Source organism: Urtica dioica, chromosome 10 (assembly GCF_054948205.1).
Source record: "Urtica dioica subsp. dioica isolate 48M chromosome 10, U.dioica_male_clone48M_v1_H2, whole genome shotgun sequence".
In the NCBI taxonomy this organism is placed as follows: domain Eukaryota; kingdom Viridiplantae; phylum Streptophyta; class Magnoliopsida; order Rosales; family Urticaceae; genus Urtica; species Urtica dioica.
In genome coordinates, this window is record NC_142765.1 from 14,215,283 (window position 1) to 14,234,962 (window position 19,680).

Here is a 19,680-nt window from a genome sequence, read left to right on the forward strand (position 1 = left end):
ATAGGCAACGAGTTACAAATGGGTTCAAGGTCTGCGTCCGCAGGGCGTATCTGGTCTAGCCAGCGTCCACGGGAAACCTCGCCACACAAATGTGGCATCGCGCTCGCCGCCCAGCTCGTCGGCCGAAAGGCAACGAGTTACAAATGGGTTCAAGGTCTGCGTCCGCAGGGCGTATCTGGTCTAGCCAGCGTCCACGGGAAACCTCGCCACACAAAAGTGGCATCGCGCTCGCCGCCCAGCTCGTCGGCCGATAGGCAACGAGTTACAAACGGGTTCAAGGTCTGCGTCCGCAGGGCGTATCTGGTTTAGCCAGCGTCCACGGGAAACCTCGCCACACAAATGTGGCATCGCGCTCGCCACCCAGCTCGTCGGCCGATAGGCAACAAGTTACAAATGGGTTCAAGGTCTGCGTCCGCAGGGCGTATCTGGAACCTCGCCACACAAATGTGGCATCGCGCTCGCCGCCCAGCTCGTGGGCCGATAGGCAACGAGTTACAAATGGGTTCAAGGTCTGCGTCCACACAACAAAGACGTGCAAATCGATTATGCCTTCATTGGCAAATCGAGAGAATAAGACGCGCACAAGACAACAAAGACGTGCAAATCGATTATGCCTTCGTTGTCAAGTCGAGAAAATAAGACGCGCACAATACAAAAAAAGACGTGCAAATCGATTATGCCTTCATTGGCAAGTCCAGAAAACAAGACGCGCACAACGCAATAAAGCCGTGTTAATCGATCACGCCCTCACTGGTAGATCGAGAAAATAAGCCGCGCACGATCAACCCGAAACAATAAGTCGTCCCTCGCGACGCCCAAAGGCCATTCCTCATGACGCAAACCCGAGAGCGTTCATCCCGCATTCGTATAAAGAGTAGATTTTGAGTTTCCACTCGATCTACGCTCGACCGGAAACTCGGGGGGCTAATGTTGTCCGTCCGTCTCGGACCGACAGGGACTAAGGCGTCACCTCGACCCATGCGACCGGTGCAAGGCCTCGAGCGGGGAAAGGGTCAATGGCCGGCCAAGGGTTAGCCGGCCGGCGGCCGGCCATATGCTCCGGCCTGTGGCCGGCCCAAAGGTCAGCCGGCCAATGGCCGGCCATATGCCAAGGCCGGCCCTCCTCCAAGGCCGGCTCTCCAAGGCCGGCACTCCAAGGCCGGCCCTCCTCCAAGGCCGGCACTCCAAGGCCGGCCCTCCTCCATGGCCGGCTCTCCAAGGCCGACACTCCAAGGCCGGCCCTCCTCCAAGGCCGGCCCTCCTCCATGGCCGGCTCTCCAAGGCCGGCACTCCAAGGCCGGCCCTCCTCCACGGCCGGCCCTCCTCCATGGCCGGCTCTCCAAGGCCGGCACTCCAAGGCCGGCCCTCCTCCAAGGCCGGCCCTCCTCCATGGCCGGCTCTCCAAGGCCGGCCCTCCTCCAAGACCGGTCCAACCTTGCTCACTCGGCCAAGGGGTCTTCAAACCACCCCTTGGCTGCCTATAAATACAGGGGCCGCTCCCCTAGTCCAGGTAATCCATTCTTGAGTACTGAAACGCTGCCGAACTCGTACCTCGCTCGTTTCTCTCAAACTTTGGCCTCTAAACACCCCTAAAACCTCTATACTCCACCTCAATCACACTAATGTTGAGCGTCGGAGAGGTAAACAGGGGCACCCCCCTTGTTTCCCCTTTGTAGTTCACGTGTTCTCTACTCCTTTTCAGGTACTCTGACGAACTCAAGGGACATCCACAGCTAAGGGACGACTCGGGACACCGGGTCCGACACGCTCGAGTCAAGACGAGACCATTTGGTCCGGCCTTGGGTCTAACCATCTTTGGCTCCTAAATAGTTGTCCGAAAAACAGCGACAACAAGTCAAGTGGGAGTTTGTTGTCAATGGTGCCCACAAGAAGAGTTGTAGTCTTTATTTTGTACATTTGATGTAATAAAGTCTCATGAAGACTCTAGATTGTAATTGCCTATCTATTCATTAATAAAGTTGAAACGTTCATTCATTCTTTCTTTGTTTGAAGCTTTATGATAAAACCTTAGTCCTTTAGTCCATAAACAAACTTAACAACTTACGAAGAGACAAATGTAGATTTGCATGAACAAACTCTTCGTAGTTTGCTTAAAACGATATATTCGCAATCTAAGGGTCAAAGGACTATTGACCTCAGTATGATTGTTAGAAGAATCTATGATGTCTGGTTATGAGGCATTGAGAGTTGGGGACTCTATAGTTCTTCTAGGTATCTTCCGAAGGTACTGAATTGACCAGTGCACTTCTAGAGACAATATAAGAACAAATCATTTAACCTCTTATGTCTCGAAGTCACTATGTATGAATTGCATCATGCTTACCTTAATCCTGAAATGAGACATGCCATTTCACACCTTAGTATTCTCATTTGAGAAAGTCAAAGTTCGGACTCACTATGTGATTCCGAACAAGGCCTATTGGTGAAGTACTAAGTTGTGAGTCTGTCATGAGTAGCTTTGTGAAGTTCTCATAGATATGGAATTCATGTACAAGATTGCTGAAATGCAATGTATGTCACCTCATGCTTTGTTCCTTGGAGTGTGAATAAATGAACTAGCCAGTGTCCAAATTGAGTCTTGACTCTTTTGGATGAAACAATGTGACTTGTTAGCTCCTCGTCAATACATTGTTTCTAACTTATTCACAAGCGACAAAGGAGTTGAGGAAATAACAGCTAGAAGGGTAAAATGGTAATTTAGTAAATCCCGACTAGCTGATGACATTCATGAAGGGTAAACATAGATAATATTCAGTGGATCCGCTCATCATAATTAGGTCGAATTCTTGAGTAGAAAATAAATTCATTTGAACCGAGAGATTTTCAGTGTCAGCTCTTTAGTGGAGTCAGTTGGCATTAAGCTAAACTTGGAAAAGGTTTGTGAACTTTTGAGTCCAAGTGTTTAGCTCAAGCTTTGTTCATTTGGGTCCATGAGGTCACTGTCACGAATCACATCGATAGGAATTGTTGGCATTGGACAGAGGACAGACAGAGCTTTAATTTGATTCAAGAATCATTAAATTTCGATTTCTGAGCAGAGAGTTATGCCACTTTTAATGCGGGTTTACTCCAGCTCGAAGAAAAAGAAATAAATTAAATCGTTGGTCCCTTTTAGGTGCGAAAAAGAATCAAGTGTAACAGAACGTTTTAAGATGTTGTTTAAAGCTTTTATTTGTGTTTTATTAGCAGGGTAATAACATAGAATAAAAGAAATAACAACAAGCATAAAACGAATACGGTAAATAAAAGAAACTAGAAAGACAAAGTAACTAGTCACAAAATTTACCGAAATTTCTCAAACCTTTAAAACACGTTTTTCAATATAAAAAATTAAAAACTTTTAGAACTGATTCTAATGTGTTTTAAAAACATCCCAAACTCATAGAAAATCAACATGCTTTTTAATTTAAAGACATGAGCAATAAATTAAAAAAATCTAAGATAACAATTTTAACTTGTCACAAAATTAGTAAACTTTCGAAAACGATTTTCAAGCTCATAATTTTAAAAACATGTACATGCTAATCATTGACCATAGCTCTGATACCATTTGTTGGAATCGATCTAGGGTTTGAGAAAATAATTAACGCTTCGTTAAGCGGCGGAATTTTAAAAAATTTCTTTTACAAGTAAAACAGTTTTTACTAACCTAGACAAGTGCAAGTACATGTAACTAAAAACCAATATGAGCTATGAAGTTTACTAACCTTTCTTGAAGCTTGAACCTTGTAGAAGCTTTTGGAAAAGTTGCAACGCTCGTCTCCCCTCGCAGCACGTCTCTCTTCCTTTCCTCGGCACCTCGAGCAACCACGAAAGTTTCTATCACTAAATCACTCGAAAAGAAGGAATCAGTGAGTGGACACTTTTAAACACTACGACTTAAGAACGAGTCTCGAAGTCGCAGAGCTAAACACTAGGTCGAGTGACGACCTAGGTGCCAAGACAAGAAATAATCGAAAATAAACTAGAGAGAGAGAGAGAGGATTTTCGGCCAAGTTCTAGAGAGAGAGTCTCTCAAATCTCTTAAACTTGGATGAATGAAATGTGAGGAAATGAGGCTCCTATTTATAGGAGTGGTCTCACCTTCAATTAGGTAGTTTCCTCTTCTATAGAATATCACATATTCATGAGCAATTTCCTCTTTTTCCCTTTGAGACACTCGGCCAACTCAAGGCTTCTAGAAGCCTTGATTTGTTTCCAATTTTGTTCAAGGCCTTGCCTTGTCTCTCACTTGGCCGATTCCCACTTTCCTCTTGGAGGAAATTTGTTTCCTCTTTTTCTTTTGGCAAGTATCTAAATACATTTATGCACAAAATAAACTCACCTATTTCTCTATTAGGGTAGGCGCCCAAGTCTCTCTAGAAGGAGCTTCTAGAAGCTTCTTCATTTGTTCATGACAACATGAGAAAGGCCCATTAAGAATTTTCAATAAAATTCTCATGAAATGAAATTAATTCACAACGCCCAGTTAATCATATTATGGCCGAGTGACATTAAGTCATCAAATGAACATGTCAAAATTTATTGACATCCATTTCATCCTTATGTCTCAAAAGACAAAAATACCCTTTCGACAATTTTCGTTCTTGTTTTGACTTAGCTTCCAGTTTAACTATTCCTATCGATGTGATTCGTGACAGTGACCTCATGGACCCAAATGAACAAAGCTTGAGCTAAACACTTGGACTCAAAAGTTCACAAACCTTTTCCAAGTTTAGCTTAATGTCAACTGACTCCACTAAAGAGCTGACACTGAAAATCTCTCGGTTCAAATGAATTTATTTTCTACTCAAGAATTCGACCTAATTATGATGAGCGGATCCACTGAATATTATCTATGTTTACCCTTCATGAATGTCATCAGCTAGTCGGGATTTACTAAATTACCATTTTACCCTTCTAGCTGTTATTTCCTCAACTCCTTTGTCGCTTGTGAATAAGTTAGAAACAATGTATTGACGAGGAGCTAACAAGTCACATTGTTTCATCCAAAAGAGTCAAGACTCAATTTGGACACTGGCCAGTTCATTTATTCACACTCCAAGGAACAAAGCATGAGGTGACATACATTGCATTTCAGCAATCTTGTACATGAATTCCATATCTATGAGAACTTCACAAAGTTACTCATGACAGACTCACAACTTAGTACTTCACCAATAGGCCTTGTTCGGAATCACATAGTGAGTCCGAACTTTGACTTTCTCAAATGAGAATACTAAGGTGTGAAATGGCATGTCTCATTTCAGGATTAAGGTAAGCATGATGCAATTCATACATAGTGACTTCGAGACATAAGAGGTTAAATGGTTTGTTCTTATATTGTCTCTAGAAGTGCACTGGTCAATTCAGTATCTTCGGAAGATACCTAGAAGAACTATAGAGTCCCAAACTCTCAATGCCTCATAACCAGACATCATAGATTCTTCTAACAATCATACTGAGGTCAATAGTCCTTTGACCCTAAGATTGCGAATATATCGTTTTAAGCAAACTACGAAGAGTTTGTTCATGTAAATCTACATTTGTCTCTTCGTAAGTTGTTAAGTTTGTTTATGGACTAAAAGACTAAGGTTTTATCATAAAGCTTCAGACAAGGAAGATTGAATGAACGTTTCAACTTTATTAATGAATAGATAGGCAATTACAAGCTAGAGTCTTGATGAGACTTTATTACATCAAATGTACAAAATAAAGACTACAACTCTTCTTGTGGGCACCATTGACAACACTAAAAGACTAAGGTTTTATCATAAAGCTTCAAACAAAGAAAGAATGAATGAACGTTTCAACTTTATTAATGAATGAATAGGCAATTACAAGCAAGAGTCTTCATGAGACTTTATTACATCAAATGTACAAAATAAATATTACAACTCTTCTTGTGGGCACCATTGACAACGACCAAATCCTTAGCTACTTGAAGAGCTGTCCCGGAAAGGGACTGTTTTTAAGAAAATCAGCCACAAGAGCCGTGGAGGCTTTCACAGATGCTGATTGGGCCGGACCAGGTGACAGAAAATCTACTTCGGGCTACTGCACCTATGTGTAGGGGAATCTAGTAACTTGGAGAAGCAAAAAGCAAAGTGATGTGTCAAGGAGTAGCGCGGAAGCAAAGTTCAGGCCTATGGCAAATGGGATCTGTGAATTGTTGTGGATTAAGCGTGTTTTAGAAGACCTAAAGAAGGAGGCAAACCTGCCTCTGAAACTGTTTTGCGACAACAAAGCAGCGATTAGCATCTCTCAGAATTCATACAACATGATCGGATAAAGCACATCGAGATCGATAGACATTTCATCAAAGAAAAGCTTGACAATGGAATCATTTGCACTCCGTTTGTCACTACTAAAGAGTAGACTGCGGATATTTGAACTAAAGGATTATTTAGGCCTGTTTTTGAATTTCTTGTAAGCAAGTTGGACATGTATGATATTTATGTTGTCAATGGTGCCCACAAGAAGAGTAGTAGTGTCTATCTATGTACATTTGATGTCATATAGTCTTACGAAGACTCTTGCTTGTAATTGCCTATTCATTCATTAATAAAGTTGAAACGTTCATTCAATCTTCCTTGTCTGAAGCTTTATGATAAAACCATAGTCTTTTAGTCCATAAACAAACTAAACAACTTACGAAGAGACAAATGTAGATTTGCATGAACAAACTCTTCGTAGTTTGCTTAAAACGATATATTCGCAATCTTAGGGTCAAAGGACTATTGACCTCAGTATGATTGTTAGAAGAATCTATGATGTCTGGTTATGAGGCATTGAGAGTTTGGGACTCTATAGTTCTTCTAGGTATCTTCCGAAGATACTGAATTGACCAGTGCACTTCTAGAGACAATATAAGAACAAACCATTTAACCTCTTATGTCTCGAAGTCACTATGTATGAATTGCATCATGCTTACCTTAATCCTGAAATGAGACATGCCATTTCACACCTTAGTATTCTCATTTGAGAAAGTCAAAGTTCGGACTCACTATGTGATTCCGAACAAGGCCTATTGGTGAAGTACTAAGTTGTGAGTCTGTCATGAGTAACTTTGTGAAGTTCTCATAGATATGGAATTCATGTACAAGATTGCTGAAATGCAATGTATGTCACCTCATGCTTTGTTCCTTGGAGTGTGAATAAATGAACTGGCCAGTGTCCAAATTGAGTCCTGACTCTTTTGGATGAAACAATGTGACTTGTTAGCTCCTCGTCAATACATTGTTTCTAACTTATTCACAAGCGACAAAGGAGTTGAGGAAATAACAGCTAGAAGGGTAAAATGGTAATTTAGTAAATCCCGACTAGCTGATGACATTCATGAAGGGTAAACATAGATAATATTCAGTGGATCCACTCATCATAATTAGGTCGAATTCTTGAGTAGAAAATAAATTCATTTGAACCGAGAGATTTTCAGTGTCAGCTCTTTAGTGGAGTCAGTTGACATTAAGCTAAACTTGGAAAAGGTTTGTGAACTTTTGAGTCCAAGTGTTTAGCTCAAGCTTTGTTCATTTGGGTCCATGAGGTCACTGTCACGAATCACATCGATAGGAATAGTTAAACTGGAAGCTAAGTCAAAACAAGAACGAAAATAGTTAAAAGGATATTTTTGTCTTTTGAGACAAAGGATGAAATGAATGTCAATAAATTTTTGACAAGGTCATTTTATGACATGTTTCACTCGGCCATGACTTGATCATTGGGCCTTGTGAATTAATTTCATTTCATAAGAATTTTATTGAAAATTCTTAATGGGTTTTTCTCATGTTGTTATGAACAAATGAAGAAGCTTCTAGAAGCTCCTCCTAGAGACATGTTGGGCGCCCATAATACCCAAAGAAAGAGAGTTTATTTTGTGCATAAATGTATATAGATACTTGCCAAAAGTAAAAGAGGAAACAAATTTGCATAAGGATGTTTGAGAATTTCGGCCAAGTAAGAAAAAGGCAAGGAAAGGCACATAAAAGGAAACAAATCCAAGCCTTCTAGAAGGCTGCCTTGGCCGTGTGGAATAAGAGGGAAATGGGCAATATTTGCTCATGAATATGTGATATTCTATAGAAGAGGAAACTACCTTATTGAAGGTGAGACCTCTCCTATAAATAGGAGCCTCATTCCACACATTTGATTCATCCCAAAGTTTTAGAGATTGAGAGCTTCTCTCTCTAGACTTGGCCGATCCTCTCTCTCTCTCTCTTCAATTTCGTTTTATTGTTTTGGCACCTAGGTCCTCATTTGACCTAGTGTTTAGCTCTGCGACTTCAAGACTCGTTCTTAGGTCGTAGTGTTTAAAAGTGCCCACTCACTAATTCCTTTTCTCTCGAGTGATTTAGTGATAGAAACTTTCGTGGTTGCTCGAGGTGCCGAGGAAAGAAAGAGGGACATGCTGCGAGGGGAGACGAGCGTTGCAACTTTCTAAGAGCTTCTCAAAGATCAAGCTTCAACAAAGGTTAGTAAGCTTCTTAGCTCATAATAGTTTTTAATTACATGTACTTGCTTCTTTGTCTAGGTTAGTAAAAACTGTTTTTACTTGAAAAGAAATTTTTTAAAATTCCGCCGCTTCCCGAAGCGTTTAAACTTTTTCTTAAACCCTAGATCAATTCCAACAAATGGTATCAGAGCTATGGTCAAAGATTAGCATGTACATGTTTTTAAAATTATGAGCTTGAAAATCGTTTTCGAAAGTTTACTAATTTTGTGACAAGTTAGAATTGTAATCTTAGTTTTTCTTTAATTTAATGCTCTTGTCTTTAAATTAAAAAGCATGTTAATTTTCTATGAGTTTGGGATGTTTTTAAAACACATTAGAATCAGTTCTAAAAGTTTTTAATTTTTTATATTGAAAAACGTGTTTTAAAGGTTTGAGAAATTTCGGTAAATTTTGTGACTAGTTACTTTGTCTTTCTAGTTTCTTTTATTTACCGTATTCGTTTTATGCTTGTTGTTATTTCTTTTATTCTATGTTATTACCCTGCTAATAAAACACAAATAAAAGCTTTAAACAACATCTTAAAACGTTCCGTTACACTTGATTCTTTTTCGCACCTAAGTATGACCAAGTTTTAATTTATTTCTTTTTCTTCGAGCTGGAGTAAACCCGCATTAAAAGTGGCATAACTCTCTGCTCAGAAATCGAAATTTAATGATTCTTGAATCAAATTAAAGCTCTGTCTGTCCTCTGTCCAATGCCACCGGTTTCGGCTGAAAAGGACATCGGAGCCGCCAGATATGGCGATTTTACTCCGAGGTGCGCGGCTGTCTGAAACTCCAGTTTTTTAGAAATCCGGATTTTCAAACCCCACTACCATGAGTTATAGAACTCTAATGAGAAAATTTTCTTGAGCAAAAATGTTTTTCATATGATTATAAACATGATGTGTAAGATTAAAATGTTTTGATTGAAATTGTTTTTTTTTACAAAACTAGTTTGAATTTTGAAAAACCGTTTTCACTTTCAAACTTGAAAATATTTTGTCATCCAAATCAAATAAATTTTCAAAATGTTTTCAAAACTATATCTATATCACATATGTTCAAAATCTATATGCTCTTGAAAATTTGAGTGGGAGGTCTCCTTGTAGACAAGCCGAAAAATAAAAAGATGTGTAATCTCAAACTTTCAAGTGTTCGAGTGAGTTGAAGTTCACACTTCCCTCACGCACTTTCCCGAAATAGAAAATAGGAAAAGATCAAGTATGTACCTTGTGCCTTTATGCACTAATACTGCTCTGAACATGTCGATCTAGGATTCTCTTCTAGTTGTCCGCTCTGTCGCTCTCTAACTAGGAAATTTGTTTCCGAACTTATAAGAGTCGATGAACCAACTCCAAAAACTAAGTGGGAGGGTTATATTCGTTGTTTGTAACCCGCGATCCCCAACACTAGTGAAAGATGTAATAACGTGGGACTAAGAGCCGCTCTTGTGACCCTCACTTAAATGTGAGTACTCCAAGGCGTTATTGCTTCGATCATTGCTCAATGAGCTACGTCCGAGAGTGATGCAATGATGGCAAGGCCTCCCCTTGGGGGATTGTTTTTCAAAGCTGATCTTTTGGACTAAGTGGTTGGTTGCACGCTTAGGCTCAATCCCTAGTATCCTCCCTTGAGGCTCTGCGAAAGGATGTGAGTGATCAAACCAATTTACAAGGTGGCTAGTCAAAATAGATGTATTGACATCTTGGCTTAGCATTAATGATGTGTCATTTACTTATAAATGGAGATTTTTTGCGGCCTTCTCTTGAGGGAGTAAATTATCGTTTGGTTTATAACACCTTTGGATTTTACAAAAGTCTTAATAAAACTTAAATCCTAAACCAAAGACTAATCATAAACTTGTTTCAACTTACATAGGCAATATGTCTCTCAACCATCTCTCAATCTTTCTTTCCTCGAACAAACTCGAAAACGAAAAACTACATAGACTCGAAACGTAACCTCGACATAATACCTACCGTTAACAAGCACAAAAGGGTACTCACCACCCCGTGTCCTCCTCTGACGAATGATGATTCAACTCAAGAGGACAATGACGCCTTAGCGGCCTGGCTTCGATCCGATGAGATTGTGAGGTGCTATATCTTGGCATCTATGAACAATATGCTGAAAGAAGCAACATCGTGACTTCGAGCCTGCCGCTGAGATGCTCTACAATCTCCTTAAGATGTTTGGAGGGCAAAGGCGTTAAACAAGGCTACAAGCAGTCCGACAGTTTATGAACTGTCATATGCAGGCTAGGACTCCTGTTGGAGACTTTATGATATTGATCATTAGTCATCTGAGTAAAATGGAAATCCTAGGATCTGAGATTGATGGGAAGAATATCATAGATATGATCTTAGAAACTCTCCCCGCATCTCTTGATACCTCCAAGATGAACTACTTCATAAACAAGCTAGAGTACACTGTTACCAAGCTTATGAAGGAACTTCACACTGCTGTAGGTCTCACTAAGAGAAAGAGGAATCAAGGAGAGGCACATGCTACTGAGCAAAAAGCCTCCGCCTCTGGAACTAAGAAGAGACCTCACAAAGCCGATAAAAAGAACTGTCCTGCCTATCTCAAAGCAAAGGAACATAGTATTGTACTAGTTACCGAAGCATGCTTAGTAGCTGATAATGTATCAACGTGGATTCTTGACTCCGCTGCTACTAACCATATTTGTTGTTCCTTGAATGGTTTCAAGAAAACCAAAAGCTTAGAGGAAGGCGAGTACTGTTTCAAATGGGGTGATGGGAGCCTGGTGTCCGCGAAGGCTGTGGGATCCGTGACGCTGTCTTTTGAAGACCGCACTTTAAACTTGAATAATGTTTATTTTGTTCCTACCTTTGGGAAGAACTTAATATCCGTTGCTCGTCTTCGTGAGCAAGATTATTGTTTAAAGTTCATTAAGAATGGAATTCGTATTTCGTTTCCTGATAATTCTTTTGTCACTGATGCATGTATGAAGAATGCTCTTTTCTACATCTATCCCACTCAACCTTCTCTTTTAGACACCGAAATAGATAATGATCTAATTAGGGAGCCAAAGAGGATCAAACTTTCTGAATCCTCCGATCTAACAAAATCAACACACCTATGGCACTTAAGACTTGGTCATATCAGTCTAGAAAGGATTAAGAGACTTGTGAGGGATGGTCCACTCCAAGCCTCTGCAATAGGTTCACTACCTACTTGTGAATCCTGCATAGAAGGAAAAATGACTAAGCGACCTTTCTCTGATAAAGGTCGAAGAGCCACTGAGTTGCTGGAACTAATACATTCTGATGTATGTGGTCCGCTCAACCAACAGGCACGTGGAGGATACGAATACTTCGTTACCTTCACTGATGATTACTCAAGATATGGGTTTGTCTATTTGCTTAAACACAAATCCGAGACCTTTAACGTATTTAAGGTCTTTAGGGCTTTAGTGGAAAAGCAAACTGGCAAAGTGATCAAAACCCTTCGATCTGATCGAGGTGGTGAGTATATGTCTGGAGAGTTCGATGACTTTCTTAAAGAAGAAGGTATCGCTTCTCAGCTTACCGCACCTGGCACACCTCAACAAAACGGAGTGTCAGAGAGAAGAAACCGAACTCTTATGGAGATGGTTAGATCAATGATGAGTTACTCATCACTCCCGCTTTCCTTTTGGGGATATGCCCTCGAAACAGCCGCCTACATTCTGGACCAAGTTCCGTCCAAAACGGTTCCTGGTACTCCTTATGAACGATGGACTGGCCATAAAGTGAATCTTGGCCGCATCCGAATTTGGGGTTGCCCTGCACACGTGCTGAGGCAAAAGACTAGCAAGTTGGCTAGTAGGTCAGAATTGTGCCTATTTGTAGGATATCCGAAGGAAACCAAAGGTTTTACTTTCTATAGTCCCGAGGACGATAAGACTTTCGTTAGCACGAATGCTCGTTTCCTTGAGGAGGACTTTATGAAGGATGCGAAACCTAGAAGCAAAATTGTGCTTGAAGAAAAGTTGGGTGAGGAAGCTTCTACCTCATCTGTAAGAACTGTTCTTACCCCAACTGAAACACAACCTAACTCATCAGAATCTCGTCAAGTAGTACTTAGACGTAGTGGGAGGGCTACTCAAAAGCCTGACAGGTACATGTCTTATGGAGACTCTCTTGTAGCCGTCTCCGACATGGATGATCCTGTTTCCTATAGCCAAGCGATGGCTTGTTCTGAATCAAACCTTTGGCTTGACGCCATGAAAGTTGAAATGCACTCGATGTATGTCAACAAAGTCTGGAAACTTGTAGACCTTCCTGAAGGGATTAAACCCGTAGGGTGTAAGTGGATATACAAGAAGAAAAGGGGTCCTGATGGGAACGTCGAGACGTTCAAAGCACGACTTGTGGCAAAGGGTTATACCCAACAAGAAGGGATTGACTATGAAGAAACCTTCTCGCCAGTCGCAATGCTTAAATCCATCCGCATACTCCTATCCATAGCTGCAGCTCTCGACTATGAGATCTGGCAAATGGATGTCAAGACAGCCTTTCTGAATGGCAATCTTGACGAGCGCATTTACATGGCTCAACCAGACGGTTTCGTGGATAAAGGTCAAGAGACCAAGGTTTGTGAGTTGCTTAAATCCATTTATTGACTAAAGCAAGCATCTAGGTCATGGAATATTAGATTCGATGAAACTGTAAAGAGCTTCGGCTTTGAACAGTCAATAGATGAGCCTTGTGTTTACAAGTTAATACACGAAGGAAAAGTTGTGTTTCTGGTACTATATGTCGATGATATACTACTCATTGGTAATGACGTGGGTAAGTTATCTGAGGTTAAGGTCTGGCTAGCAAAGCAATTCGATATGAAGGATCTAGGAGAAGCCGCGTACATTCTGGGATCCAAATCTTTCGAGATAGGAAAAACCGGACCCTGTCGCTCTCTCAAGCATCTTATATTGATAAGGTGATGGATCGCTTCTCGATGCAAGACTGCAAGAGGGGTCAAACACCCTTTAGGCATGGAGTTTCACTCTCTAAGGACCAGTCTCCCAAGACTGCACAAGAGATTGAAGACATGAGGAAGATTCCTTACGCCTCTGCCGTAGGAAGCCTCATGTATGCTATGCTTTGCACTAGACCTGATATATGTTTCGCCGTTGGCGTAGTTAGCCGTTTCCAATCCAACCCTGGACCCGAGCACTGGATTGCTGTTAAGCATGTTCTTAAGTATCTTCGAAAAACTAGGAACTTGATGCTTACATACTCAGGTACTGACCTGACTATGATGGGATATACCGACTCCGATTTTCAAGCGGATAAGGATTCCAGGAAATCCACTTCGGGATCTGTGTTCATCCTTAATGGTGGAGCTGTTGTGTGGAGAAGTATTAAGCAATCTTGCATTGCTGACTCCACAATGGAAGCAGAATATGTGGCTGCTTGTGAAGCATCCAAAGAGGCTGTATGGCTTAGAAAGTTCCTTAAGTATTTGGAAGTCGTTCCAAACGTCGACGAGCCCATGACCCTTTATTGTGATAATAGTGGGGCTGTCGCTAACTCAAAGGAACCTAGAAGCCATAAGCGCTCTAAGCATATTGAGAGGAAATACCATTTGATTCGAGAGATCGCGCAACGCGGAGACGTGGAGGTGAAGTAGATCTGTTGTAGATCTATTCACCAAGGCCCTAGTGAACCTGGTCTTCGACCAACTTCGAGAGGGATTAGGCATGTAGGACTACTCACATGTTCTTTGAGTCAAGTGGGAGTTTGTTGTCAATGGTGCCCACAAGAAGAGTAGTAGTGTCTATCTATGTACATTTGATGTCATATAGTCTTACGAAGACTCTTGCTTGTAATTGCCTATTCATTCATTAATAAAGTTGAAACGTTCATTCAATCTTCCTTGTCTGAAGCTTTATGATAAAACCATAGTCTTTTAGTCCATAAACAAACTAAACAACTTACGAAGAGACAAATGTAGATTTGCATGAACAAACTCTTCGTAGTTTGCTTAAAACGATATATTCGCAATCTTAGGGTCAAAGGACTATTGACCTCAGTATGATTGTTAGAAGAATCTATGATGTCTGGTTATGAGGCATTGAGAGTTTGGGACTCTATAGTTCTTCTAGGTATCTTCCGAAGATACTGAATTGACCAGTGCACTTCTAGAGACAATATAAGAACAAACCATTTAACCTCTTATGTCTCGAAGTCACTATGTATGAATTGCATCATGCTTACCTTAATCCTGAAATGAGACATGCCATTTCACACCTTAGTATTCTCATTTGAGAAAGTCAAAGTTCGGACTCACTATGTGATTCCGAACAAGGCCTATTGGTGAAGTACTAAGTTGTGAGTCTGTCATGAGTAACTTTGTGAAGTTCTCATAGATATGGAATTCATGTACAAGATTGCTGAAATGCAATGTATGTCACCTCATGCTTTGTTCCTTGGAGTGTGAATAAATGAACTGGCCAGTGTCCAAATTGAGTCCTGACTCTTTTGGATGAAACAATGTGACTTGTTAGCTCCTCGTCAATACATTGTTTCTAACTTATTCACAAGCGACAAAGGAGTTGAGGAAATAACAGCTAGAAGGGTAAAATGGTAATTTAGTAAATCCCGACTAGCTGATGACATTCATGAAGGGTAAACATAGATAATATTCAGTGGATCCACTCATCATAATTAGGTCGAATTCTTGAGTAGAAAATAAATTCATTTGAACCGAGAGATTTTCAGTGTCAGCTCTTTAGTGGAGTCAGTTGACATTAAGCTAAACTTGGAAAAGGTTTGTGAACTTTTGAGTCCAAGTGTTTAGCTCAAGCTTTGTTCATTTGGGTCCATGAGGTCACTGTCACGAATCACATCGATAGGAATAGTTAAACTGGAAGCTAAGTCAAAACAAGAACGAAAATAGTTAAAAGGATATTTTTGTCTTTTGAGACAAAGGATGAAATGAATGTCAATAAATTTTTGACAAGGTCATTTTATGACATGTTTCACTCGGCCATGACTTGATCATTGGGCCTTGTGAATTAATTTCATTTCATAAGAATTTTATTGAAAATTCTTAATGGGTTTTTCTCATGTTGTTATGAACAAATGAAGAAGCTTCTAGAAGCTCCTCCTAGAGACATGTTGGGCGCCCATAATACCCAAAGAAAGAGAGTTTATTTTGTGCATAAATGTATATAGATACTTGCCAAAAGAAAAAGAGGAAACAAATTTGCATAAGGATGTTTGAGAATTTCGGCCAAGTAAGAAAAAGGCAAGGCAAGGCACATAAAAGGAAACAAATCCAAGCCTTCTAGAAGGCTGCCTTGGCCGTGTGGAATAAGAGGGAAATGGGCAATATTTGCTCATGAATATGTGATATTCTATAGAAGAGGAAACTACCTTATTGAAGGTGAGACCTCTCCTATAAATAGGAGCCTCATTCCACACATTTGATTCATCCCAAAGTTTTAGAGATTGAGAGCTTCTCTCTCTAGACTTGGCCGATCCTCTCTCTCTCTCTCTTCAATTTCGTTTTATTGTTTTGGCACCTAGGTCCTCATTTGACCTAGTGTTTAGCTCTGCGACTTCAAGACTCGTTCTTAGGTCGTAGTGTTTAAAAGTGCCCACTCACTAATTCCTTTTCTCTCGAGTGATTTAGTGATAGAAACTTTCGTGGTTGCTCGAGGTGCCGAGGAAAGAAAGAGGGACATGCTGCGAGGGGAGACGAGCGTTGCAACTTTCTAAGAGCTTCTCAAAGATCAAGCTTCAACAAAGGTTAGTAAGCTTCTTAGCTCATAATAGTTTTTAATTACATGTACTTGCTTCTTTGTCTAGGTTAGTAAAAACTGTTTTTACTTGAAAAGAAATTTTTTAAAATTCCGCCGCTTCCCGAAGCGTTTAAACTTTTTCTTAAACCCTAGATCAATTCCAACAATTTATGCTCCAACTTGAGGGGGAGTGTAGAAAATTGAAGTTAATTATTGGAAATTACGAGTTAGTTTAGGGGTTAGTTTTTACCGATAGATACTAGGATTAGTTTGTTATTTAGTTCTTATTTTATTGCTTTAGTTGTTACACTTGTATCTATATATTTCGGCCTTGAGCTAAGATCAATATACCAGAAATATTTCTCTGAAACTTACACCTTACAGTATTTCGAGTACCCCAAAATGTCTTAAGGTTCTGTATAAGAATACCGCAGGATACGACAAGCCTAATTCGGACTGCACCAAGACAGAGTGAAAATCCGAAATAAGCAAGAACAATTTTTCTGGGAAAAGTGTTTCGGGAAAGAGAGAGTAGGTTCGAAAACCTATTATAATTTCTGAATCCGGACTCGGATTATATAAGAAATTGTATCCGTTCGTGAAAAAGTTCAACGAGCAGACGAACTGTTTCGTTCAAACGACAGTTACAGCCGCAAACAACATGACCGTAGGCCAAACGACCGTTCGTTTCCGAAACGACGTGACTGTCCATTCAAACGGTAACCAAATATTACCACCGAATGAGGAGGTACGACCGTTGGCAAGAATAGCCGCGAGAAGTCCACGGACCGCGCCATTACGCCAGGCTCGCCATGAGCCCACGTGACTGGCGTGCCAAAGTGCGCCTACAAAGCGTCACTAACGCATCTACGCCCGAGCCGGACGCCGGTGTCGCCACTCTATAGCCGCTGGCGACACCGACGAGGGCGGGTGTGAACGTGAAATGAAGCATAGGTCCGCCACCTCACCTCCACCTCACATCCACATGGCACACTCTCCCCTCATCCACTTGTTTATTCATGGTAATTAAGTGCAACATATATAATGTGCTCTTCACCTTAGTATTTGTTCCATGTAGGACTCTTTCCCACACACAAACACACTCTCTCAATCAACAACACACTATTTCGTTTTTTAGTGAACAAATTAAATTAAGCTTTAAATAATTAAAACACCTATTTATTATTAGCTAAATTTCCAACACACATATATATATATATATATATATATATATATATATATATATATATATATATATATATAACTCTATAATTAGTCAGTTGGGCAAGGTGGGAGCGTGGATCAGGGACATAACTATTATAGGTTAAGCGACTTAAATTTATAGTTTCATTATTTTTACTATTTAAAATTAATTCTTTTCATTTTACATAGTTGTTTCTTTAATATAACTCCTGATGAAAAGCAAAATTTTCTTAGCTGCCTCTCGAACATCTGCCTCTAGCTCCGAACCGTGTTTACTCCCAAACCAACATACATTAGAATCAGAGAAATTTTAAGTTTGCATAATTCCTAATCGTGTGTGTGTGTGTATATATATATATATATATATATATATATATATATATATATATATATATTCATGTCAAATCATAGGCGAAAAATTCAAATCCTATAACCCAACAAAAGACATGTTTTTTTATGTTTAACTATTGAGATTTTATTGAGATTTTATACTAGATATTTGATTAACGTGAGTTTAGGTATTAGGATATTATGTAACGTTTAGGAATTTATTTACAATTATGTAACGTATATTTTGTTAGCACCGTTTAGAAAATAGATTAGGATCACAGCTGTAGTTTCCTTTTTATTTTCTCTACCTTTCTGTGTATATATATGACTAAAGAATATCAATAAAGGTGACTGATTACCCATTCTTTCATGGTATCAGAGCCACGCGGCTAAGATACACGACCGACAATGGCTGAAACAACTAAAAACCCCCTTTAATCTATATCTTCTCGAAATGACCATACATCTCCTTTTTATCTTGGTTCACAAGACAGGCCTGGAGATCTCATCACTCCGGTTCGTCTTCGACACGACAGTTATGATGAATGGGCAAGATCTGTGCGCCTTGTCCTATTATCATGCCGGAAATATGGTTTCGTCGACGACACGATTATAGAACCGAAAGCTCCTTTTACAACAGAGGATTGGCTTACCATTCACTCTATGCTTGTTTCCTGGCTAATGAACACTATTGATCAGGAGGTTAAGTCTACTATTTCCTTTTATGATGATGCTAAGCTTTTGTGGGTTGAATTGCAGGCTCGCTTCTCTGTTGTTAATGGGCCCCGAATTCACCAGTTAAAAACTGATTTAACTAAATGTGAGCAATCCAAGGTCATGCGTGTTTCTACATATTTTGGAAAGCTAAATGTTTTATGGGATGAATTGGCTAATCATGAACCCATAATTACATGTAAGTGTGGAAAATGCGAATGCAATTTGGGTAAGGCTCATGAAAAACGAAGGAGTGATGAGCGGTTTGATCAATTTTTAATGGGTTTAAATTCTGATTATTATGCCCAATTACGTACTGCTTTGTTGTCTCAAGAACCTTTACCTTCTCTTGATCGTGCCTATCAACAAATTACTCAAGAAGAACGTGTTCGTGGAATTACTCACGCCCGAGAATCTCGACCAGAGGTGGTGGGTTTTGCTGTTCCTCCAGAAGGACGTGGCCGATCGAAACCAGACAAGATTGACAAATCTGGGCTAATGTGTTCTCACTGCCACCGATCCGGGCATGATATTGTTACATGTTTTCAGCTTCTTGGGTATCCAGAATGGTGGGGCGATAGACCTCGTACTCAAGGAGCTGCTCATACTCGCGGAAAAGGTGGTGGTGGACGTGGCGTAGACTCGAACGCCGGAGGTCGTAATAAAGGAGCCACTGTGCGAGCAGTGGCGGTAGACACCGACACCACCATGGTTGGAGGATCGGTCAATGGGCAGAGAAATTCTTCCAACGCTACATCAAGCACGTCAAACACTCCAGCATGTCTTCCTAATTTAAGTATGGAACAGTGGCAAACTATAGCTGCTATGTTTGGTAATGCTCAAACCTCTACCGATTGTTTACATGGTGAGTTTTCTAATATTTTTTGGATTATTGATACTGATGTGTCTAATCACGTGACGGGAGATGAATCATATTTGTTTGATGTTCATGATATTTTCGCATGTCTTGTTGGACTTCCTGATGGCCAAAAAATTATTGCAACTAAAGAGGGAGGTTTGAAGCTCTTAGAAGGATTATATCTTAAAAATGTTCTTTATGTCCCTAAATTGCACTGTAACTTAATTTCAGTTAAACAACTCATTGATGATATGCACTGTTTTGTACTATTTACTTCTAATATGTGTGCTATACAGGACCGTCATACGAGGAAGCTGATTGGAACGGGTGA

General features: G+C 40.2%; 1 protein-coding gene across 1 annotated transcript; it reads left to right on the forward strand.

Annotated features, from left to right (window-relative positions):
• Positions 1-18,217: 18,217 nt before the first annotated feature.
• LOC149383453 (uncharacterized) lies at positions 18,218-19,680 on the forward strand (the record flags this gene model as incomplete). The annotated part of the gene is made up of 2 exons (XM_089627801.1): positions 18,218-19,355; positions 19,646-19,680. Coding segments are annotated over 2 exons (1,173 nt in total), but the record flags the coding sequence as incomplete, so codon positions are not given.